Source organism: Schistosoma haematobium, chromosome ZW, assembly GCF_000699445.3.
Source record: "Schistosoma haematobium chromosome ZW, whole genome shotgun sequence".
Taxonomy (NCBI): Eukaryota; Metazoa; Platyhelminthes; class Trematoda; order Strigeidida; family Schistosomatidae; genus Schistosoma; species Schistosoma haematobium.
This window is the reverse complement of record NC_067195.1, coordinates 21956945-21982001: the sequence shown is the minus strand read 5'-3', so window position 1 is coordinate 21982001 and position 25057 is coordinate 21956945. Positions and strand designations below refer to the sequence as shown.

Genomic DNA, 25057 nt, shown 5'->3' with positions numbered 1-25057 from the left:
GGGTGAATCCATCATTCTAAGTTTTTCTAACACATCTAGACCAAGAAGATCAAGGTTTGGCCGTTCTTTTAGATAACAAAGTCCTTAACATTAAGTTGCATTGAAGGAAAATTCACAAACCAGTTTTAGCACACCACCTGATGTATTTTTAGCCATTTTCTTAGATGGATTCAACGGCGGTTTTCCCAGCAAGTTATGCGTTTCTCTAGACAGTAAGGTGATAATCGATACGGCGTCAGTTTGAAGACGGGCTGATATGCTGTTTGTCTGGATAGTAACATACTTTCTCCGAATGTCATGGTTTGCTTGAAAAACTGCTACTAGAGAAAGAGATTTGGACTCGGCTGATTTCACCACCTATCGAGGACGTTTATATTTCTTCTTGGGCTGGGACGTACGATTCGGTAGACTATGACCTTCTTTATGTCCATGTTTGTTGCGCATCTGACATTTATGCTTCTTAAATAGACAGAATAGTACATAATGCCAATCACCACATAAACACCATGCAGTCGTTGATTTGTTACGAGTTTTTATCGGCTTCTGAACTTTTAACCTTGCAAATGTACGAACAAACCACAGAAGCACACTTATATTAATACTAGGAAGAGTTTTCAACAGGGTGTTGGTGAACCAGATGAAAGATTTTGGTAAGTGCCCGATTTCAACACGCCGGATTCCGTAAGGATGGGTCGGACACAGACCAAATCGCGACACTACAGGTCGTTGTTGTTCGACCAATCTCATGAAATTAGTCATTACGGCTCAACGCCCTTGATTAAAGAATGCGTTTGATAACCGAATAGAAACTAATTTGACACTATAATGTACCTGAGGAGATTGTCAATATCACGTGGAATTCATACGGTGGATTACACTGAAACGTCGTGGGTGCAGAACAGACTACAGACGCACTCCAAGCGAGGACCGGCGTTAGACAAAGCTGCTTACTTTCATCATTGTTCTTTTCTCTGGTGGTTGACTGGATTATGAAGACCTCAACATCTGTAGAGGTGCACGGATATCATCAGCAACAACCTACTGTGGCACGTAACAAAAAGAAAATTAGGAAATGACGTTGGAGGTAGATAGGACGAAGATTTCAGAAATCTCAAAATTGCATCACGAGACAAGTTCTAGCTTGGGATACTGAAGGGAAACGGGAAAATGTGAGACCAAGAGATACAACTAGTCGCGAATTGTGAGCAGACATCAAAAGAATAAATAGCAAATGAGAACAACTGGAAAGGTTTGTCCAGGTCGAAGTTCTGTGGAGAATGCTGATGGGCGGCCTATACTCCTCCATGAGGGGTCACAAGCGTAAAAGGTAAGTGCAAGTGTCCGAACAACATTCAAAATTATGTTATCTTTCAACCTTTAAATATGAGATTGGAGAGATCAAACTTTTTGCAAATCAGTCGCTCTTTTTATAATACGAACAAGGTTGTATAAGGACAAACCGTTGGTAAATTTAGCCAACATATAGGCAAGATGAGACTTTACACGAAGTCTAACAAATATCTGGGAAAGAAAATTTTCGGGCTCCTGACTACTCTCAGTGTCTGGAGGCTGGACAAACCATATAGAACCAGAGAAGGAATTCTACTCTTTTCAACACGCTCTCTTTGTAAACAAAGTTAGTGAAGTAGACTTTCCCGAATACTGTTATCTTTGCTTAAAAACTGTCTGAGTGATCAAATGTTTCTGAATAAAATAAAGGCACCATTATGGCACACCTCATTTCCTCATAAAAGATTTCCCAGGATCATGTATAAGCTCAAACTGCACATAAGTGGCTTGTTCAGAGGCTATACAAGTCTTCACTTTATACAAAGGTACGATGGTACACTCACCCAGGTACTAATGTAGAATTGTGGTCTACTGTAATATTAGCACTGCTCTAATAGTAGAAGCAGTGATGCAAAGACTAGAAGCCGCGATATTACAATTAATCAAGCCAAAAATTTGGATTCGCTATGTAGACGACACATTTGTCATCGTCAAAATGGATGGGCTGGAAAACACTTACAAGCTGATCAACAACGTCTTCGATGACGTCAAGTTCACAATGGAACAGGAGTCAAACAACAAGCTATCATTCTTCGATATATTAATCACTAGAACCGACACAGGAAAACTGGAAACTCAAATGTATAGGAAACCGACCCATACAGATCAAATTCTCAACTACAAAAGCAACAACCCAAGAGCTCACAAAATCAACTGCGTACACACTTTGTTCAAAAGGGCGAGGACACACTGCAGGACACTGGCAGCACGAAAAAATGAAGAGAAGTAGCTGAAGGACCTATTTCAAAAGAACGGCTACCCAATCAACTTCATCAAAAAATACCAACCGCACGTAGCATCAGAACCTAACTCAGGCACAGAAATCAACAAAATGATCGCCCTACCATACATAAAGGTCATATCGGAAACAGCAACAAGACTGCTGAAAACCTTCGGGATAGGTGTGGCACACAAAACGACAAAGGCACTACAATCAATTCTATGCAAACCAAAGGATGAAATAACAAAGGAAGACAAATCAAACATCATCTACAAAATAAATTATGCCAACTGCGAAAAACACTACATCGGACAAGGCGGACGCTCCCTTCACCTTCGCCTACATGAACATCAATTAGCAGTCAAACTCCGTGATATCTCCTCACTTATATCAATACACGTGAACAACTGAGGACACTCATTCGATTGGAAAAATGTGGAAATCTTGGACAGAGGAAATTCCAAAAACACCTGACACTCGGGTCAATCAGCGATCAACAAGCACACTGAAATTGATCCAATTTATCAACCAATCAGGAAAATTATGCAGAAATATAGGAACAAAAATCAAACCAATGGGGGATACAAGCAAAACAAAGAAGTAAACAATGATAAATTTAAGGTCAATAAGAACCAATCAACATCGAGGTGTACAGAACAAGCTGTGAAACGTATATGGAGAAATTCGAACACTTCACCTCTATCTGAAGTTTGCGCTGATGATGTCGTTCAGAAGAACGATGAAAGCTCCACGACCGAGCCATCCAGCTCAGAGAGCAAAACTCCATCAAAATGACGTGAGTCGGATATATACCCGGAGAATGGTAGATGAGTTGAAAACGTATATGATATAGACTTACTCTTTGTCGTGAGAAATCCTCTGATGATGTGAACAGAGGAACAAGAAGCCTTGACAAACTATGGAAGCTATTTTTGGGGACGTTATTTCATTTAATTCAGATCTTGTAAAACAGTAGCATTTATTTTTGATCCTATTTTGTTTTACAGACCATGAGCTTTCTTTTCATGTATGTTTGACTGCCATAACCTTGTCTGTTACAGAACTATTTTAATTCAAACGTAATATTTTTTACTCTATTTTCTATTTTAATCTCCAGTTCTGGATGTAATTGTATTTTCCTAGTTGTTTGTGCGTTATGGTCTGGTTAGTCATCTATTTATTCATGCATTTCTTTACACTGATCTGAGTCGAGAAACAGATCGGAATTAGGCATAAATCGGGTAGTGTTGACTTTTTTCTCTCTCGTGCTTGCCAGCCAATCAGGTGATAGAATCTTTTTCGTCTTTCTACCCTAAACAGTTCGTCTCACTTCGAGCTCACGCATACCAGCCTCAAGGTTTAGCCAATCAGTCTATCGCGTCAATGTCTTAATCTAGATTTAGACAAGTTATCCTCCGCATAGTAGTGGGTGGACAAATCGAGGCATAACAACTGAAGATGATTAGGCAACTTCAGTTGTAGTGTGTCCAGTAAAATTAATGTGGTCAGGATTAGTATCGCAAACGTACAAGACTACATATTTCGGGTATCGATTTACGGCCACATGGTTGTAAATTATGTTCGTATTAATTATTTAACTGAGATTGTTGTTATCCTCGATCTCTTTATAATTCCAATCCTAAAATCTTTCATATTGCAACTAACCGGCCAAATGCCGCATGGTGTAGTGGTTGTAATTTCTATAAACCCCATCGCCCTAACCTTCAAATTTCTGTCAAACGTACTAGGACTAATGCAGTCGAGCGACTAAACTGCTGACTTTAAAATATATTGAAGGCATAAGGATGTATCCTGGTATCAGGAAGTGATTGCAAGGAAATTAACTGTTTTTCATCAGCTCGTTATAAATATGTTGGATAGTGAAAAAGATACAGGAGGCAAACTTGGAATCGTTGGGTCTTTTTAAGGTAATATAGTACTTAATAAGAGAATACCTCATCAACGAGTTTAATTTATACTGTCAGTCTGGAGTTTCACTCATCAGTTGCCATCTCAGACAATGGAACTCTTGATACATTTTCAGACATGTGACCCATGTTAAATGTCGCGACTGAACTGATAACCCTAGGTATATTAACGACGTTGGTAACAACCTATGGATGTTGAAGTAGGCTTGGGTAGAGTAATAAATTAGTCATGTTTGCTTACATACAGTACATTATTTCTAACATTCAGATCAGTAAGATCCAATGTCCAATATCTTTCTCGCAATCCTATGTTATCCGATTGACTTCTTTGCGCTCGCTTCTTGTTTAGGCATGGTTCTAAGTTTTTGATAATATCAACTGGATGATAGTCTAGTCAATGGACTACCTTTATTCTAATAAGTTCGGTAGTTATTCGTAGATTTGCATATCTTGTAGTTGGGTGAGTGCGTTTGTCTCAAGGCAGTAGGGCTTATAGGTACCAGTGGCCACCACATCACCGGAGAGGAGGTTGGTTGATTGCAATGCGAAAATGACACAGTGATGGTTCAAATAGCAAGAGATGATTGTGTCAAGGGTAAATAAATAATTTACTTAAATGATTATGTGTAAAAAGGACAGAAATGAAAGTACAAGAGGGAAACGGAGACGATAATAAGATACATAGAAAGTAATTACTGGTTTCCACTAATTATAACTGTAGTAATTTGAGTCATGCATCAGACACAGCTAATCCGCGAAGGAGATGGTTTAATGAACGGAAACTTGGTGAGAAAAACCGATATATTGTTTCATGCAACTTACACAGTGCCTTGATAAAATACTAAAATCATAGATTGAATGCATTATTGCTACCACGTATTACTCATATCTGTCAGCATAAGCAATATACACAACCGTGGTAGTCTGTAAGTGAGTATATCTGTCAAGTCTTCTCTCAAAGCTATTCACTCATGGAGATGTGGTCACTTCGACTGGGAGAATATTCATAATAAGGGCAAGCCTTAATGAGAATAGTGAGGGCGTGAATAGACGTTCGCTCTTTCGTGTGCAGTCTTTCGATGGTTGTCACCATGAGAGAAGTGATGATGTTCCGTTAATTTAGTCGAATTGAAGCGGCTTGGTATACTTGATTTTCTTTAAGCTCAAAAAGCAGATTTCAAATTGAGGCCGTACGTACGTCTCAAACATCGTTCGGAACAAATCTGAGGTGATAAAATCATGTTGTCTTCGCATAAAGGGTAAATTTGTGTTTTCCACATCATCCATATTGTTTGATCTGCTGTCTCAGTTCTCTGTGGTTACGAGCCCGAGATCGCGATATGAGGAAACAACCAGGGGCGGATTTCCATAGAGGATGAATGCACCTTGAGTCAAATGGGACAGAATATTCATAACATGACGTTTTTACATGTTGCTTTTTAGCCGACTATCTACTGATCATTCCTCTATTGCTTGAAGATAAGTTACGCAAATTACATAAATACGAAATGATCAGTCGTCTGGTGTCAGATGAAGTAATGGTAACTATTATATTTTTATATAATCTGACAATACTATACTTTCGGATTAGTAAAGAAATAAGCTAGTCCATAGAAAATTCAAAGTCAGTAGTATCGATTTGTAAAGACAGATATCTGGCTCGATTTTTAAGTGACAACTGTACAAATGCATTTTAGGGTCATTTAGACCGCTGCGTACAACTAAGGTTCTATGTTATGTATTGTGCTTAAAGCATTATTCCACCTAATTCCAGTCTTAATCTCTAGGTTTTTTTCATTTTTGACTTGTATTGCCACTGATTAATGTCCCAAGTCTTGGGAAATCTTTGGGGTATTTTGGGGAAACTCCCGAAGTCAAGTGACCTTCACCAATGTTTGTGGAAATTTTGGAGTTTTTGTGCCATTTCCCCAAAGTTCACTATAGCTGCTTCCCCAAAATTGGGAGCTCGAGGTCTGTTAATCTCCTTACTGAGTGTATGTGGGTTTTGTGCTACCACTGTGCTGTCAACTATGCTTCATTTCCAGCTCTGTCCACGCACTACTCCGCACTCCCCTTTAATACCGAAGTGCCTACAGGCGGAACGTGAACCGTTACAATGTGATGAAAAGTAAAATCACACTTGTATATTGCCTAAAACGCTTGAAGAAAGCTGCAGCTTTATTCAAGAAATGGTTCTCATGAGAACTATTAATTAATACCATGTAGTAAAAATGATTACAAACACTTCACTCTGTCCCTGAAGACTGTATATGACCAATTGTATGTAATTGACTCGACCCCAGAATCCTGACCTTTAGTCCTGAATGTTGTATATAAGCTAATTATAGAGTTTCTCCCATATTATCGCATGAAGTTCATGAATCAGTATGACTACGTACCAATTTATGTTCGTATTACCACGCGTGCTATTTAAAAAGGACTGGTATTTTCTTTCGCTGGGTTGGTTTTCTTGTTTTGACCTTTTACTACGCATCGAGACTACTGTTTTCGTTTTAATTGGGTTTATTTTAAAGTAATCTCCCAAAGTACCTTTTTTAAAAAGTAATCTACCAACTGTACTTTTGAGTACATTGGTAGTTCTTGTATTTGATTCTACCCTTGGTTTAACAACTCAGTTCACTTTTCTATAGTGATCACTTTCTATTGTCTCTGGGTATTGTTTGTGTGGTTTCTTTTTTAAAACCTCTGACTGACAACTGGGCAGTGTAAAAAAGCAATTGTCAACTCCCAGACTGTCTATACCCTGTGCAAACCATCATGCAGTGCAATGAGTGCAAATGATAATATCACGAATCTAACGCTTGTAGCTTTCGAAGGGTTTAGTAAAATTAGTTGCATTTGATTTTGTCAGCAATGCTGTTCGGACGCGAAGCCATTGCAATGGTGATTGCTGCTAAAAGGAGTATTAACAAGCGTAGTTGAGACATTAAATGGTACTCTCTCGGTCGACATACAAATTGATGTAAAGTTACCTTAAATAAATTCAGAGTCGATTAACTTACGCGGACTGATTGAGGGAGGATAGAGTTCAAAGAGATCTGTTAGAAATAAAAGCTCAAAAAAGGAAGTTTTTCTGCTCCTCGCCCTTCGAATGGCAGCGGACAAAAAACACCTGCAGACCCAGTCGCAAGGCTAGGTCTATTTCTAGCGAGAAAAACAACAACCTAACTACCTAAGTTATCGACAGTTATCCAGGATACTACTGTATGTGTAACACGACTGTAATTGCTACTCCAATGAATGTAGATGGATGGGTAAAGATCAATCATAAAAAACGACTTAATGTTGCTAAGGAAAAGTTTGTCCCTGAAATAGCAGCTGAGAAATTGAAGACTGATCATATTGAAAGGTCAGTTGTCTTCAATCGAGTCAAGGAAAGTGAAAGCTCAGAACCCAGAACTCGTTTTGAGCATAACATTGAGTTGGTAAAATACGTACTAAACTAGCTAACGCCTCAGGATATCTCCAAAGTCACCTTATTAAGGGTTTATAGACTGGGTAGCCAAATGGACTTGAAACAATTAAACCAGGCTTCTAAAAGTATTAGTGAAAGGAACTTGATACTACGGTGGTCTTGAGTGCTGTTAGAGATATGAGGGCGATTACTACTTCCCGGATGCCCACACCGTGGAAGGGTTGTTCTGGAGGTACCTGAAAAGGAAATTGGATTAGAGGTGGTCTTAATGAATGGAATGGACATAAACTAAAGGGGTCAGGATTTTTGTCCTCAAAGAATTGCTGCTCGCGGACCATATAAAAAGATGAGTTGAAAACGAAGTAAAACTAGGGTTAGATGGTGGAAATAATGACCTTAAAATTGTAAATTTTCGGGTGGTGAGGCTCTGGAGCCACTTTGGGTGCATCATGGAGCCATTTAAATGGTCCTCAAATCTGTTATGCAAATGTCCGGAGCTACAGATAGACTCTACCAAGCCAGAAACTTGGCTGCTGCAGTCTATAGACAGTAGGGGACTAGTAGTAGCTCCATTCATTCGAAATACTATCCCATCTGTCGTTATTGATAACATGTCCTATAGAAGTGGGACGTGCTTATTAGTTAATTGCCACTTGAAATACAAAAGGGAAGAGCCGCTGATTGTTTTTAGTCTACCGAAGTCCAAACTTAAGTGAGTAAAGTCTTGTTAGACGGTTTCAGCTCTTGGTCATCAAGTGATCGGTGTTTAATCGTAGGAAACTTTAATGCACCTACGGTAGACTTGAAAAATCTGAAGACTGAACCGTCATAAAATTATTTCGAATAGAAACTCGTTGACCAGCCCGGTCATTAAGACCAAAGTCCTCCAGTGAAACGGCTTGGAACGCATCCAGAAATTCGTACATAAAAGTCACTGCACCACATATCCCTTGGACTACACCAAGGGGTCTGAGAAACTCCACCGTGGTTCAGTAAAGAGATTTGCACCCTTCTCTATAAGAGGGGAAAAATATCGCTGCTGACAAGACAATCTCAATATTGGGAAGCTCGAAATATTTATGCCTCGACCCTCCGCAAGTCTACAAGCTTATAAGAAGAAAAGCTTGGTAAGGAGTATTTTTTCGCGAATCCCTTAAGCACATGTTTTAATCTATCTGTATCCCAGGGTGGATTACCAAAAGGCTGGAAGAATGCCATAGTAAGTCTCGTTTTCAAAACAGGTACAAGACATAAACCTGAGGATTATTGACCCGTAAGCCTAACCAGCGTGACTGTTAAAATTTTAGAGAAGATTATTCAGAAGGAATTGTTTAAGTACCTCGACGAAAACCGGATTCTTTCTGAAAAGCGACATGACTTAAGAACAGGTAATTCATGTTCCACTAACTTATTAGTAGCCTGTGAAAGTTGGTACGCTCTTAAATACCGAAATTTACTCATAAACGTAGCTTACATTGACTTCAGCAAGGCTTTTGGCAAAGTTCCTCACAACTGGCTGTCATATAAGTCAAGTTATATCGGGGTTAGAGGCTTTTTATTTATATAGATAAGGGACTTCCTAGTTGGACGTCAACAAAGAGTACGGGTGAACTCGAAATTGTCTAGCTGGGAAACAGCTTAGTGGAGTGCTTCATTGTATAGTTTTGGGACCAGTGTTGTCCCTTCTCTATGAAATGACCTTCCTAGTCTCTCATCATCGGTCTTGTTATATGCTGACGATGTCAAGATATGGAGGGATAAAAAGTAAAGGTGATTGTTCGGCGCTTCAAAATGACCTGGAGAAATTATCTGAATGGTCTAAAATTTGTCGGTGGTCGATACATACACGATGGATAACAGTGAGCTATCTGTCGTCCAGACACATTAACTTGAAAGTCATCGTTAGCGAAAACTTAAAAACTACCGCACACTGCCATGCGATAGCCGGGGAATCTTATGGTCAATACGTGGGACCTTCAGCTGTGTCGATACTAAAACACCTTTAACTTCGTATACAGTATTCGTTCGTAATAAACTCGAGTACTGCATACAAGCAGCTATCCCTTGCCTAAAAGCAGACAGTGAGCTCCTGGAAGAGGCTCGAAGAACTGCAACTAAGCTGACTCCCGGAATAGCAAATCTCCCGTATGATGTTCGATTGGTTAAAATAAGCCTACTTACATTATCATATAAAAGAACCAGAGGCGAATCGATCACAGCTTTCAAATTACTGAATGGTAAATTTGCATCTGATATGCCCTCATTTTTGTTGTCTTTCAAAACAGAATTTACGAGGACATTAAGAAAATTCACAAGCCCAGAACAAATTACTTGTCAGTTGACTATCGACTTTCCCATGGAATCATCAACGAGTGGGATTCGTTACTTCAACACGTGGTCGACGCTTTCAAAATTAAGTTTGATCAACTGAGAGATCACCATTGCCAGGACTAACAAAGACCACTTAGCCTCCTATTCTTTTCGGACCAAAAGACTCCAACCCTTAACCTAATTATCTGAGCCTAACTAAGAAAAATATGAGGAATCTTGGAAGTCCGTTTAGGCCCTTAAAAGGGTTCGAGAAGATAGACGGTATCCACTGGGACGAGTTTATCGTTATGGGTGGAGTAACCGTAAGAAAAAATCAATAGACTTATTAATTAGATAACATCGGTTGACACTTTGCAATATTGCTGTTGAATTTTCCATAAATTATCCACATATAAGGTCTTTTCCGATTAGTCAGGAACTGATTGACTACTCGTTGCGGTTGTTTTAAGTTCATTCGGAAAGTATATTTTAATTAGTCAGGCTTACTGTACAGTTACACAGATAATAGCTCCATATAAACATGACTAAAAGCTCAATTCAAAGAACGTATTAATTGTTTGTTACTTCTCTTTACTTACATGCTTACCGTTTATTACTACAAAAAGGTACATGAAGACAATTATTTGTATTTTCCAGGTTAGCCCTAAATTTAAGTAAAATTTAATCCAAAGTTTTCGTAGTACCTTGAATCGATAGCTTTTTTGTCAGTCCGCCATTGCTAGGATTTCTTCTGCTGAATACTATTCTTTTGTTTTGTCGACTTTTGAATATTAAAGCTGATCCGGTTAAAATGATCCCTTACATAAGAGTAGAATTTCTGAATTGTTGACACTACTAGAATTAGAAAGCAAACTACAATAAACTAAGAGTAAAGGTGGGAATTTTGGCTGCGTTTACATTGAAAAAATCAATTGTCGTTGAATGCTAAATCAAAAATATCAACTGTAACTTAGCTAATGGTGTTCTCGTTTTCACGCTTGTTGTAGCTTATGTCATAATCCTCAATGATGTATCTACCTTGATTAGTTACGCTTAATCCAATCTATCAATTTGACCTTTAGAAGTTCATGATTTGTTTCCGAATTTCACATGTTTACACTGAGCCACAAACCATCTGTTTTAATGGCTTAAATGAGCTGATCCAGCTATAAACAGTATTCCATCACTCATTTGTCCATATCGGATATCCGTTTTGGCTACTTAGTCTGACGATCCCTTTGTAAGTTTTCGAATTTAGGCGTCGGTGTGCTGTAAGGAGCACGAAAATAACCACTAAAATTATATAGGACAACCTTCAGTAATATCTTTTTAGAAGAGTTTTAAAATAGTATCACTATTCATATACGATCTTTTGTGGATTGATGACAGATCTAAAATCCACTTCGTTTTTATATTGAATCACAACACGGATCAACAACCATTTTAAAATCAATATGGTCTTGCTAAATACTAAAGCTTGGAATTAGTCCAGTACGTACTGAAGTACTATTAACATCTTCAAGAATGATTTCTAAGCATCAGCAGCATTGTATATATGTACCTTAGAAACTAGTTAAGATCTAAGTGTCACAAGACTTCAAAAATGATGGATAGGTTGTCTATTTTATGGCCATTTAAATCATAAGTGTTAAACAAAGAATTTCGTATGATTATATTTTATAAGTGTACCTTGACAAACTTAAGCTCTAAGCATATTAGTTCGTCGATTCAAATTTTCACTTGTAGAAATTAAAGTAGGTTAAAACTGGCCTAAATAATAAAACCAGTGGATTTTCTAAAGTATAAAGAAGTGAATTAATATCCACCAATCATTAGGATAATCCATTAATAAGGAGAAAGCTACTCATATGTGTCGTTGAAATTTACTTTAGGTGAGATTACTCAGTCTAAAACCAGATTCTCTCGTGAAATGCATTCACTACGTTAACAGTTTCTCCCTGCTATTTAACTGTTATTAACTTTTTAAATTAATAATTCATCTTAGTCCGAGCTTTCCCGATAAAATAATCTCAGTTCATATAAGTTCTCAATCTCATCAGTCTATTCCGTTAAAGCTCATCACCTCCTCAACCCCCTTATGTTTTTATAGCCCAATGCTTTCACCAAAGATCATCGATTCTTACTGAACTTCAAGAATCCTACATACTGTTCCTATATATACTTAGCCTTTTCAGGTGAATTGGGTTATCACTCAGAAGACTTGAATTTCAATCATTAAGTTCCAAGTTCAGATCCCACTCTACACACTCAGTTTGATTTACAATGTTGTTCCACTGTTCCTCAAAAATAATAAAGGTATTCAGTTTTTCCAACAATGAAGGTAATGTAAGTTGATACCGGTTACTTAGAATTGTGTATTCATGCTGAAATTTATTTGGTGATCGAGACTGATGTAATTTACTAGAGATGCGAAGCGCTCAATGTGCTCAACTATCTTAACAACCTGAAATCAAACTTCATAATTCTGAAGTTCTTTGTACTTGTTAGGTGGAAAACTCATGATAAAAGTTTTAAGGATTTCCCTCTGTCTTCGGACAGTTGAATAGCTATGTAACTCAGTAACTACTTGCACTTTCATGTACTAGACCATAATCCATACATTGTGAGAGTCAACTATACATCCTGGTTACTCAACTCTATTAGGTGAATTTTGAGGGTATGGGATCTTCAAACAACTTTGGAGGAAGAAAGTCAAAACCAATTTAAAATGAGTTTTCTTCGCACCAATTTATTTAGTGTGAATTCTGTTCATAGACTTTCACTATGATTTGTGTTCATTCAAAACTACTCAGTTCCCAAATCATAATAATTGTAATCGACATATTATGGGTAATCTTAAATGCATTTTTGAATTTCTACTGTCTTAATCAACAAGGCTTTTTCACAACTAAACTTCTTAATCTTGTTAGCGGAACAGGGAAGAAGAGATTAGCAAAAGCCTCATGCACTATAGTGAGGTTGAAGCTAATAATAGCATCTTCACTTTTACCGAAATTTCAACAGATATTTTTACATTATAAACGAGCTGTGCTTTAATTGTGTAATTTGTTGAGTTTTTCCTACTTATTTCAGATGGACTACATGATAAGTACAGTCGATATATTCATTTCTTGTTAACAAAAGAAGGCCGCTCCTCATAATCAATTCATTTCTTTCTCAATGAGGCTAAGTAAATATAAAATTTTATCTTACAGAACTTTAAAACAAGTTAATTCAGCCATTAAGTCTCCTTTTCGTCTATTAAAAAGACAATTTTCAAGTCAAATTCAAATTTGTATCATTGGTAGTGGCCCATCAGCATTTTATACTGCTCAGACCTTACTAAAAGTAATTATTCAATTGATCAAGTTAACTAACGAACAAGTGTAGAACCATCCAGGTGTGCATATCGATATGTTTGAAAAACTTCCTTCGCCTTTTGGTCTAGTCCGTTATGGTGTTGCTCCAGATCATCCTGAAGTAAAAGTATTGTCGGCTAATTTTTATTTTACTGTTATTTAATACAAGAATGTGATAAATACTTTTACAGATGTTGCTAGGAATACACGATTTTCTTTCTTGGGCAATGTTTGCATTGGAAGAGATATTAGACTGAGAGAATTACAAGAAGCTTATTCAGTCATTATTTGGGTTTGCTTTTATTTTCATAGTATGATAAATTTTCTATTTTACAAGGCTTATGGTACTGCTGTTGATCGGCGTTTGGATATTCCTGGAGAGGTATATTCATTTAAGATATCTGACAGATAAAGGATTTACCAGGTGTTTTGTCTGCTAAAGATTTAGTAGGATGGTATAACGGTGCACCCAGCAACGTCAATGTAAACAGCATTTTAAAAAATTTACGTTTAATAAGTTTTCTCCTGATCTCAGCTGTGAAACAGTTGCTATTATTGGTATGGGGAATGTAGCAGTTGATGTTGCACGGATTCTTCTTTCTCCAGTTGATCGATTAAGGGTAATTAAATTGCAATTTATGGATTTACATTTAGTCTACCGATATACCAGAGCCTGTGATTGATTGTCTATCAAAAAGTAAAGTTAAGAATGTCATTTTAATTGGTCGAAGAGGTCCTTTACATGTGGCGTTTACTCTAAAAGAAATTCGCGAACTCTCAAAACTTCATATAACTTCATCTCAGTCTAAATGTTTCATAAACTTACTACCAAAGGATGTATTCTCTGTAACTATGGGGACATCTGATCAAATTCAAGAGTTGTTATCAGGTAATACTTACCAACAGTACTATTTATTATGCAGTTAAGTTTGGAAATACTGATATTTTATTTATTTGGTTGGCTTCATCAATTATCTAAGAGAAAATATACCTAGTTTTTCGTGAAGAATAGTATAAACAGGTTTCCAATGGTGGTCTAACATTGATCGATTCATGATAACGATCAAAGACTCGACAATCTTCACAACCCCATACTGATAAATAGGAAATTCTATCTATCAGATTAGCCTCGAATGTTCGTGTATAATTACGTCTTATCAGGGCTATGGGTTTACCGGTTGAACGTTGCTGTAAGAAGGTGCTCCATGTTTAGATACAAAACTTATCATCTAGCTTAATTTGATAGCTTTGCCACGTTAAAGTTGCTCTATGAAGATATTTGTGATGAAATACATTAAATTTCATGTTATCTGCCGTTAACAATAGTTTTATCTCTGGGATAAAAAAGTACACTGTTCCGTAGTAGATTGATTTTTTGGTAGGAAGTCAGTTGGTTCATCTACACTATGTGTCATTTTGCTGTCGTAAAATTAATCTATATATATTTCTTTAGTCAACAACCTTCCTAGGGTAACTCAGGTTTTCAATAAAATGGAGTCCCTGCCCTATGTATTAATGCAAACTTTACCTGAAGCAGTGCTTGTATTTAAGATTAATAAAATCATGTCCAAATCATCCCTAATTTCTTAGTTTCTACACTTACCATAGACACTTCATCGTTAAACGCCAATCCGCCTTCAAATAAGAGATAATTGTACGGAAAATTGGAGGAAGGGATCGTTACTACCAGGAACACCTATGTCAAAAATCTAAATGTTTGGTGTATATTTATTTCAAATAGTGGTTGGCTAGCCTGCAATTTTACGCATAACTAGTTTACCACATTTCTACTTGTTCTTTCCAGAAATCGTTATCCTCAAATTGAGTTTTTATCGTATAATTGTAAATACTCCGATAAGTAAATATTTGACCTAAGAAGTACCAAGACTTAATAATGACTAAAAAATAATCACAACCCGACTTATAAAATTTCTCACAGGATCCAAAGTCACTGAATACGGTTCTAGAAATGTGTAATAGATAGTTAAGAAAAGCTTAAGCTGAGTTGAAACCATTATTGTTCGTTCCTCAGTTTTGATTTCCTTGAATATGATTTCAAAAACCTACCTTTAACATTTTTTTTCAAAACGGCATATATATTGACGTTCTAACTTAATTTACAGAACTTCCTCGCCCTCGACGTCGTTTAACAGAATTTCTGTTAAAAATGCATAATTCTTCCGATCACAAGACGAATCATACAGCATACCCAGTGTATCATTGTAATTTACAGTTCTTACGTTTTCCAAAAGAAATTGTTTCTTATGGGGAACATCATTCTGACAAAAATCGTTCCATAGTTTCTCACATAAAATTAGCAACAGTTAAGTTAAATGTAAGTGTTGTAACCGTGAGATTTAAAAGTAAATATTTGTGTTATTTATACCGACATTTTTATACTGATTTATAATATACTTATAATTCGTCTCTTCAGGTGTGATTACAGAGCCATGTATTATATAAAATGATAATTTCATATCACCATTTATTAAAGTTTTAAATTTCAGTCGTAAGAATGCAAAACGGTGATGCGTAAATAGCCTTTCCTTTTGAGCGACGGTCTTCCAATACACCTAAGCATTGCTTTATTTCATGCCACGTTCCCATCAATCTTCATGAGTTGCACCTACAATATGAAATCAAATAAATCATAATCAAGTTATACACACTTATATAGAGTATTGTGTGGAAGTTTATGCATTCAATGTAATATCATATAACTCTTTTAATTCGGGCTACGAAGTTCCAAGTGTAAAATAGATTCTAGTAAATTAACACGAATTGTAGAATGCTATATTTAGAACTGCTTATTCTCTCATGTTCCATCTTGAAAGTATACATATAAAATCGTTGTCGGTGATTTTGCGTTAGATTCCTTAAGTTTTATTGTTATTAATCGTAAATTTAGTCTCATCCTCCTTAATTCACATGCTTAAATTATTTATAATTTTTCACACTGTATGTAAAACAGATTTTGACAATCTAAGCCTATGTAAATCTAATGGTAATTAAAAACTCTGAAACTTCGTAATCGGGAACGATGTTTTCGATAAGAAAATGAATAAAAATTTCTTATATTAGAATTTAAAAAACTTGAAATCTTTATGTCTATCTTCTTAAACCAAAATGTTTCTCTCGACGTCATAATTACTACTTACTTATCAGTGGGTGTCGTCTGAAAGAGAAGTCACTGAATTCTTGTGGTTAACGGAATACTTGTTTCTCACCACAAATTATGATCCAGTATCTTATTAATGAAAACAGAATTCAGTTTGTCATACTGGATTATGAATTAAATTCGTTATTATTTCCTAACTGTTTCATGACAGAAAGTCTGCGAAAAAAACTATGAATGAGCCGAACAGGAATGAAGTTAGACAAAATAATTAGTTCTCCATATTATCCTCTCTTAAAAATCTGTTTTTCTTAATATCTGAAAAATCTTATTACTGATTTCTTTGCTGAATGCGACCATTAGGAATCATTTAGATCCATGTTCTATACTTGTTGATATCTATCAGCAGTGTGAATATACGGCCCCCAGTAAATTTCATACTTAACTGGGCATTGATACATACGTCGTTTGACGTCTTTAATTATTGACAGCCGTAAAAGAAGCCTGACTTATTAATGTATAATGGTTGATTTATGACTGACCATCACTGTATGTTTGAAACCTAATACTTGTCGCTAAATATTAACTGATTTTAGAAGGATGTGGTCGTTGTTTACTATTTTGCTTTACGTAACCATCAAGGCTATCTAGGTCTTTATTCATATTCATCTTCTTACCACCTAGAATCTAAAGCTTACCTATTGAAATCAATTTGAAGAGACGGTGCATAGCCATCATTGTTGTAGCCATTGATTTGTGCAGACTGGTCCACTTCAAAGATTGTCTTCGTCATGAAGTAACACTAGACACAGAACTATTGAAAACCAAGACATAAGACAGTTGTTTCATCTTATCCTGGGACTTAGCAACACCTCAAATTTTAGCGTTTCTCCAGCTGATGTAATAACAATATCTGCATATATCCACTAAATAATACAATCTGTTGGCATTTTTTTTTCAATTTCTTAATTTAGTATTTTTGCCGATAAGCATTGATCAATTTCCATTGTTTAGATCATTTGGTGGTAAATTGTTTTGCTTATATTTAATGAAATGACGCCTTTTCTGATTCAAGACAAAACATTACATCTTTTATTTTTATCTTAGGGTCCGACCGGTCCTCATCAGCAAGGTGTAATAGACGATACTCAACCCTTAGAAACTTTACCTTGTGGCTTAGTTGTGCGTAGTATTGGCTACCGTGGCGTCCGTATTGATCCAGACTTGCCATTCGATGAACAACATGGAGTGATTCTTTGCAAAGATAATAATGGACGCGTAGTTGATCTACCACAAATTTCATATAGTTTCTCTTTAAGCCCAATGTATTGTGCTGGTTGGATTAAACGTGGTCCAATTGGTGTAATTTCTGATACGGCTGTAGATGCTCGTCAAACCGCTGAAACTATTCTTAAAGACTTGTCTGAATTTGAAAAACGTGGTCATGTAGATGTATTAAACAAACGTGGACTATCTGTAGTCCAACGTTACCTTAACGAAAGAAGTCAGTTTTTGCCTTTTGACCATACTTACGATTTCATCATGTTTTTTACACATGATATTATGTGAGAAAATTAACAAGTATCATTGATCAAGCTTGATGTTTCACTCTGTATTTCTTTTTACCTATTGATTACATATTTAGACTAATAGGAGGCTCACTTGGGACATTTTAATACTGTTTATATTATTACACTGATTATTCACGTTAGTGGTACTCAGTAACCAAGTCTCCATTTGATTATACAACTACCCACTGTTGAAACTAAATTGGGTGAAATGAGATTCTCGCTTTCAACTTAGTCTTTTGAATTATATCTTACTACGAGGAAACCAACATAAAAATATAATTACCACAGATTGGGTTGGAAAATGTACTGGACATGTATCTATCTTTCTCACTATCAATGTCAAGCTATGCATTTGGTTTGTAAAGCCTTCTGTTACGAGTCTATACTTTTAAAAAGTCCTGATCAGGAAGTTCTTCGTATTACTACATTAATTAAAGTCATCGACTAATAAATTTGTAGATTAAAACGTTGCATTGATCTAGTTACCGTAAATCGGATTCCAGTTTATTTCTCTAGACCAGTCGGAATTTTACATTCAGGTTGGCAGTTGTAATTTATGTCTTCTAACTCATTTATCAATCACTTGAGCAGTCAATGTTTTCAATTTCCTGTACACTTAAAACTCATTGATTAGTAACTACACTTTTCACTTAATTATCGTATTGATACATGTTTGTGATCCGTGATAGTTTTTTGATGAATTTCACATGCGTGAATACAATTGGTTCATAAAACAAATATCCTATTACATATACTTTCTTATCGATTTTACGTTACACTCATTAGCATTTCACAAGTGATAAGTTATTAGTAAGAGTCGTCACAAAGTTCATGTTTAGTTTTATTTTTATCGTTCGAATAATTTTCTTTTCACAGCTTTGTGCAGAAAATGTGTGATTTATTGACCAGTATATACGCGAATATCTCATCACTGATTGACTTAAATATTTAGTGAAGTAGCGGTGTATGTTGTTGTATAAAAGGGTGTATACTAAGGTTTACGGAAGCCTTAGCCATACGAAAATTCAAACCCATTTGTATGTTCAAAAACAGTTTGTTCTCACCTTAAACCCACCCTGGTAATATTGGCTTATTATCCATAGTGATTAGGTTCCAAATTGTGTCCACATTATTATTATTACTCTTGTTATTGTCCTTGTCTCCTCTTACCCCGTTTCCAGTCTAGTTGACCCTTTATTTTTATGTAAAAATGTTCTTAACAAGTATAAGTGTGATCAGATTGTTCGAAATGTATTGCGCTAACATATCACATCATACAAAGGTACAAGGAGGTACCAAATACATATGCGCCACACAAATCTCATTCGATATGTGTCAGGGGTGTGATACTGCCCGGGTGCCCAAACCGAAGCAGGTGGTTTTCTTAGGGGGCCACACCCCGAGCCTTTGACCTAAAGGTCTGATCCACAAAACAGTGGAGTATCGTAAGGAGATGCAGTCCCATGGAAGCCGGTGACCAACAATTGGTTCATACGCCATTTGTTCCTTCAGGATACTGGAGCCCATGTGCACTATTGGTTTGGAATCCGGTTAAAGCACCGGACATTCGCTTTTCGTCCTCTCATTTTCGTAAACAACACCTCCGCCACGAGAAGGCAGTGAGTAGGACTACCCTGGCAGAGGCTATATACGCGTGGCCATGTGAGAGCATTTCGAGAGGGAGAGCGGACTCTTCCCACTCTCAGCCGTACCAGGGCATTTGGGGGCAACATATCACATAGTTCTGATAATCTTCGTCTTCTCATTACATTATCGAAATTTATCAAAGGGACTAATTACTTTAAAGAAATAGTGATAAATGAATGAGAAATTTAAAGTATGAATATATAATCAGGACAAAAATTACTTATTTTGAAGTTGTTTTATTTTTTGTAAAGAATATAATGGAAAGTTACGACTGAATCTTTACGGACCTATACTCATCCATTAAAATTATCAATGAAGGAAATAAAGATTATGAATTGTGTCACCCTACAGTATGGTTATGCTTAGAAATCATAAGAATTGGAATTATTTTGTCCTAAATTAAGATCTATGACGGAAAAATGTGTTTTCTATTATTTAAGAAAATCTGTTAACTATCTACAAGTTTGTTTGCTCGACTTCCAATTACTCATTTCTTGTGTGAGGGTCGGCAGTTTTTTTTGTCCAAACTGAATTTGATGGTGTCTAATTCGAACCTGCAAGCTGTTGATTCAAATCTGAGGGTACCACCACAGTAGTATTATTCCTCACTAATAAAAAATGTATTCCTTAAAGCTAATTGCACAAACCTAGATTTAATAATTTGTAGAATATAATTTATTCGGTCACAGTTTAACGAAATTCTGAATGTGTGATTATTGTTTGTTCTTCAATTAATGTAGATATACATGTTGTAAAATTTAAAAATTGGGAACGTATTGATGAAGCGGAAAAATTAGCCGGTCAAATACTCGATAAACCAAGAGAAAAATTGACTACAATTCAATCTATGTTAAAAACAGCTTTTACTGATGTAGAACAACCTAAATGATCTCGCCGATAGTTTCTAGTTGTAACATTCTATTATTTACTGTATAAATACCCTAAGTAGTAGGATATCTTTAATAGTTTGTATTCTCACTTCAACTCTAAATTTGTGTAATGCCAGTTAAATTTCATTATTGCGATATTGTATAAAAGAAATCAATTCTTATTCTGACTTTTATTTTACTGCATATGGTGTCTTCATGATATTGTATATAGCCGAAAATTTTTAAAGTATTTTCGTATGTTCAAATTCTGTGGTATGGGTATATCGTTAGTGATAAAATAACTATAATATTTCGGCATGGATTACTCAAAAGTATAAATTGTACCCAAACAGAATTAGATTATTTTTAACGTGTTCCACAGCATACCCTATTTGGATTCGACTCAACATTAAACCTACACCAACCTAAATAGTTAAAGCCTACGCTACCCATATATAACCACCTCCTACCTCAATATTCCATGTAACTCATCTGCGAAGTACATGATTTTATGAAGGGTTTTAACCACGCTTTGTATGAAGGCTGACGATACTACGCGGCTTCCCAAACTGAAATAAATGGCACAAGATTCAAACTTGTAGCCCATTAATTGTATGCCCAGTTGTCTAATCACAATACCACTTCTTCAAGTACGTTGTATTCATTAATGTTTGAGTAAGTTGGTAACAGGTTCGAGATAGCCGAACCAATTTATGGTATCAGTCTGGCGTAGAAGAATGCTTGAAGCCCTCTAAACCCTGTGTTTGGTTCCTTTTACTGTTTCTTACTTTTCTATCATCATGCATATCTTTACTTAGACTTTTTTTAATTTCTATCCTGTTTTGATGTAATTTGAGGACCGATATTTACTTCTGTCACGTTCTACGGTGTTCATAAATAAATGATTGCATGTTAATTCAGTCAAACTTATGACACTTAGGTGTGTATGTCGATATGTACCAGAATGTCCACAAATGGTTCTTATGGTTATTCTCCATCATATATATATATTATGGTGAAATTATATCTTATTAATTTGTGCAACTAAATCCCAAAGATTTGGTTGGTTCCCGTTTCGTTTGTCTAAGTTTAGGCACAAAGATGCAACCATTATCACTCGCAGAAGAAATGTGGGTCATAGTCGAATGTGTGAATGAGAATTTGAGTACAAGTGTGTTGTTAAGGCATTCCTGTTAAGTAATATCAATGATATCATTACAACATTAATTTTTAGGTTATCTTTTTAATAAAAAAGCTCCGAATTACAACAAATTCGTGTATATGCTATAGGAATCCACTTGTGTGTATAACGCTAAGTTAATCTTCATTCTATATGTTGATGATTGTCAGGAATGTCAACCACCGTACACCAAATTAGTGGTCAGAATTCTAAGCGCTTGCCTTGAATCCCGAACGTCTGGAGAAATCACGAGTGAACACCGCCAACGAGTCCCAAATAAAGACTGAAGGGCTATATGATGCTCCCTAGTTTCCAATATCTAACAGTCATTTCGTGATTTGAAATTCTTATTGTCTTACTTCCATCTTATTAAAAATGGGTACAGTTCATCCCTTCAGTTCTTGCTACTACTACATAACGACAGCAAAACTTTAATATTCCTCCCAAAATCGCAATCAAAGAGAAGAGAACGTGATTCGGTTTTATTTAATTATAACACCAAGCCGATTAGGGTCAAAGAAACGATTCCAATGTTAAACTAGGATGAACATTATTGAACGATATCATATCAGAATGTCGGCCTTATAGTGAAGAAATCCTAGTTGAGAACACATTAAGTAATTCAATTCACGTTGAATTCCTGAGGACAATATTCGCCTGTAAATATGAAAATGATGATTGTGAGCGAGTGCGAAAAAAATTATGGATAAGGTGATATTTCTCTGCTATTTTTGTTAGAGTTCGAATAGGATCAATAGTACAGTTTATGGTTTGAATCATGGGTTAGTATACACATAAATTGACAAAAAGGTCTGACGGTCAAGAACCTATTACAAACCTAGAAAAGTTAATTAATCATGTAAAAACATTATACTATTCGACTTATCTATTATTCAGTCGTATCTGCTGCCTTCTGACGAGTCACGTTTTTTCAAAGTCACATTATAAGTCGCTCAATTTTTGGATCACAACTAAAATTAACCAAAGTTTCTATCTCAGCAAACCTTTCGATTCTCGGAAGTTATAATACGGCATTTTTATGTGTATTAGTAACAACAATGCTTTTATAAGCGTATAATGTGACAGAGAACTAGTAGAGAATACAACCAGTATGATAATAGCAAAGATTAGCCTGGTCGAGCATTTCTTTATTCATCAGAACTACAGCTTGCTAAATGAAGGGAAAACAGCTCTATCATTCGAGGCGCTCCTAGAAGCCAATTCAAATTTAACGGTCTGCACGATATCGAATAATGACAGTGCAATTCCGTTGTATCCGCTGCTGTTACCGACTGTGTTTATGAATAACTTATAAACAGTTGATAAATTCTGAATACAGGTGTTAATTTTATTATATGATTAGACGAACAAATAGTTAAGGCTGATTTCAATTCACTAGATTGCAATTGTCAATTTTCTCTATATAGAATTATCGTTCCCATAATTCTTCAATAGCTTCTAATTTGTAAACTTATTTTTCTGGGTTTTTTGAATTGCCTTTTACTTGAATTAACTTGATTTCTCAAAACTAATATTAATTTAAGTGCAGATTCACTTAACAGCATATTTACAAGCTTTTCACTTAGTTTATATCGGTTTACAAAATGTTATTGTCAAACACTTATTTGTTTCTGTATTAGTTCTTTTTTTGAAGATGTGGATTTATTTAATGTTGATTGGTAATATTAACCAGATTTTCACCAGAAGAAATCTCTATTTCGTTCTACTAATTTGATATTAAACGTCTATACTAATTTTGCCAGGGTTGACTTATATGGAAATTGGAATAAAAAAATACTTTACTGTTTATTTTCAACTTAGACAGGCTAAGGTAGTTTCTCACTAGGTTTTCGTAAGATTCTTCATTGAACTTTTCCTTATTGGGATATTTATCTGTCATTTATCTTAGGCAAACTTAATAGATTTTATCTGGCACATAACACTGTAACTACAACTACAGTCCTTTTAGGGTTACTGACGGTCACAAGTTCTAATAAAGTAGGATTGGATGTAGCGTTAGCAACTCCATTCTGTAAAAAAGACGGACATATTTGCTTCGCAAAATGAACGTTCCATTTCACAAGACTACAATAAGTTTGTCCCAACCCATCGCCATGCTGCCCGTGTAAACACTTGAATCGTGTAGTACTTTTAGGGGTTGTTTTATCACAATACATACTACAAATAATTAGACCGTAAAATTTTGTCTCCAACTGGGTGATGCAATGCACAACCATTTTCATTAAAACAACTGTATTACTTGTGAGTAGTATATTTTCAAATCGACAACTTCAGATACTGTTTCTGAAAATCATTATGAAAAAATCTAAATTAATATCACTTAAAATTTTCTTTCATAAATATTGTCAGATATGTGGGAACTCTTACATCAGTTTTAATGTCTTTCAACCAAACATTAAGGGATTTTCCAAGTTCGCCCACTTTCAACTGTCCTAACTCTGTGTGTTGATTTGCAAACATTTTAATTACACGCAATTACGTAGATATAAATATTGAATTGGTTTGGTTCGGTAAACTTTACGTCAACATTAATAAGTGATCAATGAAACTCTTTGTGTATTAAAGTAGAACAAATTGCCTAAAAAACACGGGACATTATCAACATGTATAGGACAAACGTCATAATCATGTGTCTCATCAATATTGACTCAAAGTATTAGTAGATTAGTCCTACTATGTTATCATTTGTGTTAAACTAATTCTATCGATATACCAATAATTAACCATTTAGTGAGGGCTTCTTAGGTGATATTTCTTGTCTACTTGATTTAGCATGTTACCCTTTGGATAGTATAGGCCATAGACCAGAGATCTTCAATCAACTCTATCAGGAGAGCTTTTTCCAACTTATTCCCAAGTGCTATTTACGCTCTTGAAGTCTGCATCTCACCAACAGCTCAATTTGTTCTTTGGTCAGCCTCTTTCCATTATACCATAACTATTCCGAATTCGCTCTTGCCTTTCAATCATTTCCGTGAACTTTGACCTAATCACCTCCAGAGTATTTTCTTAATTCCTTCATCGACTGTAAGATAGTTTATTTTATGACATAGTAGTTTACTGCTGAGAGCCCCTGCTTAATGGACCCGGAATATCTTGCACTAGAGGATGTTCAATATTACTTGTACCTCCTTGGTAACGGTTGTGATAGTTATCTAAGCGTCATCCCCAAAACGTAGGACCGTTTTAACTTTAGTGTTAAGAAATCTGACCCTTATGTTGACCGATAGTTCTTTTGAATTCCAGACGTTCTTCAATTGTAGGGATGTTGTCCTTGCTTTCCCAATTCGTATCATGATATCTTTCATGTTTATCACTGGTGCTGTACAGG

At 35.8% G+C, this 25057-nt stretch overlaps 1 protein-coding gene across 3 annotated transcripts; it reads left to right on the top strand.

Annotated features, from left to right (window-relative positions):
- The first annotated feature begins 5883 nt into the window (after positions 1-5883).
- Positions 5884-21447, top strand: MS3_00003030 (uncharacterized protein). Of its 3 annotated transcripts, XM_051210706.1 has the most exons (12): positions 5884-12310; positions 13058-13154; positions 13194-13312; positions 13355-13450; positions 13493-13615; positions 13661-13705; positions 13738-13806; positions 13842-13943; positions 13978-14212; positions 15447-15658; positions 17546-17942; positions 20397-21447. In XM_051210706.1, exons 2-12 carry the CDS (start codon positions 13145-13147, stop codon positions 20543-20545), a joined length of 1557 nt encoding a protein of 518 aa, XP_051070724.1. In that variant the 5' UTR covers positions 5884-12310; positions 13058-13144; the 3' UTR covers positions 20546-21447. The 3 variants fall into 3 exon arrangements, with proteins under 3 accessions (XP_051070724.1, XP_051070722.1, XP_051070723.1); XM_051210704.1 differs by having other exon boundaries at positions 5884-8781; positions 8813-13154; positions 17546-21447; XM_051210705.1 differs by having other exon boundaries at positions 5884-13154; positions 13738-13943.
- The last annotated feature ends 3610 nt before the right edge of the window (positions 21448-25057 follow it).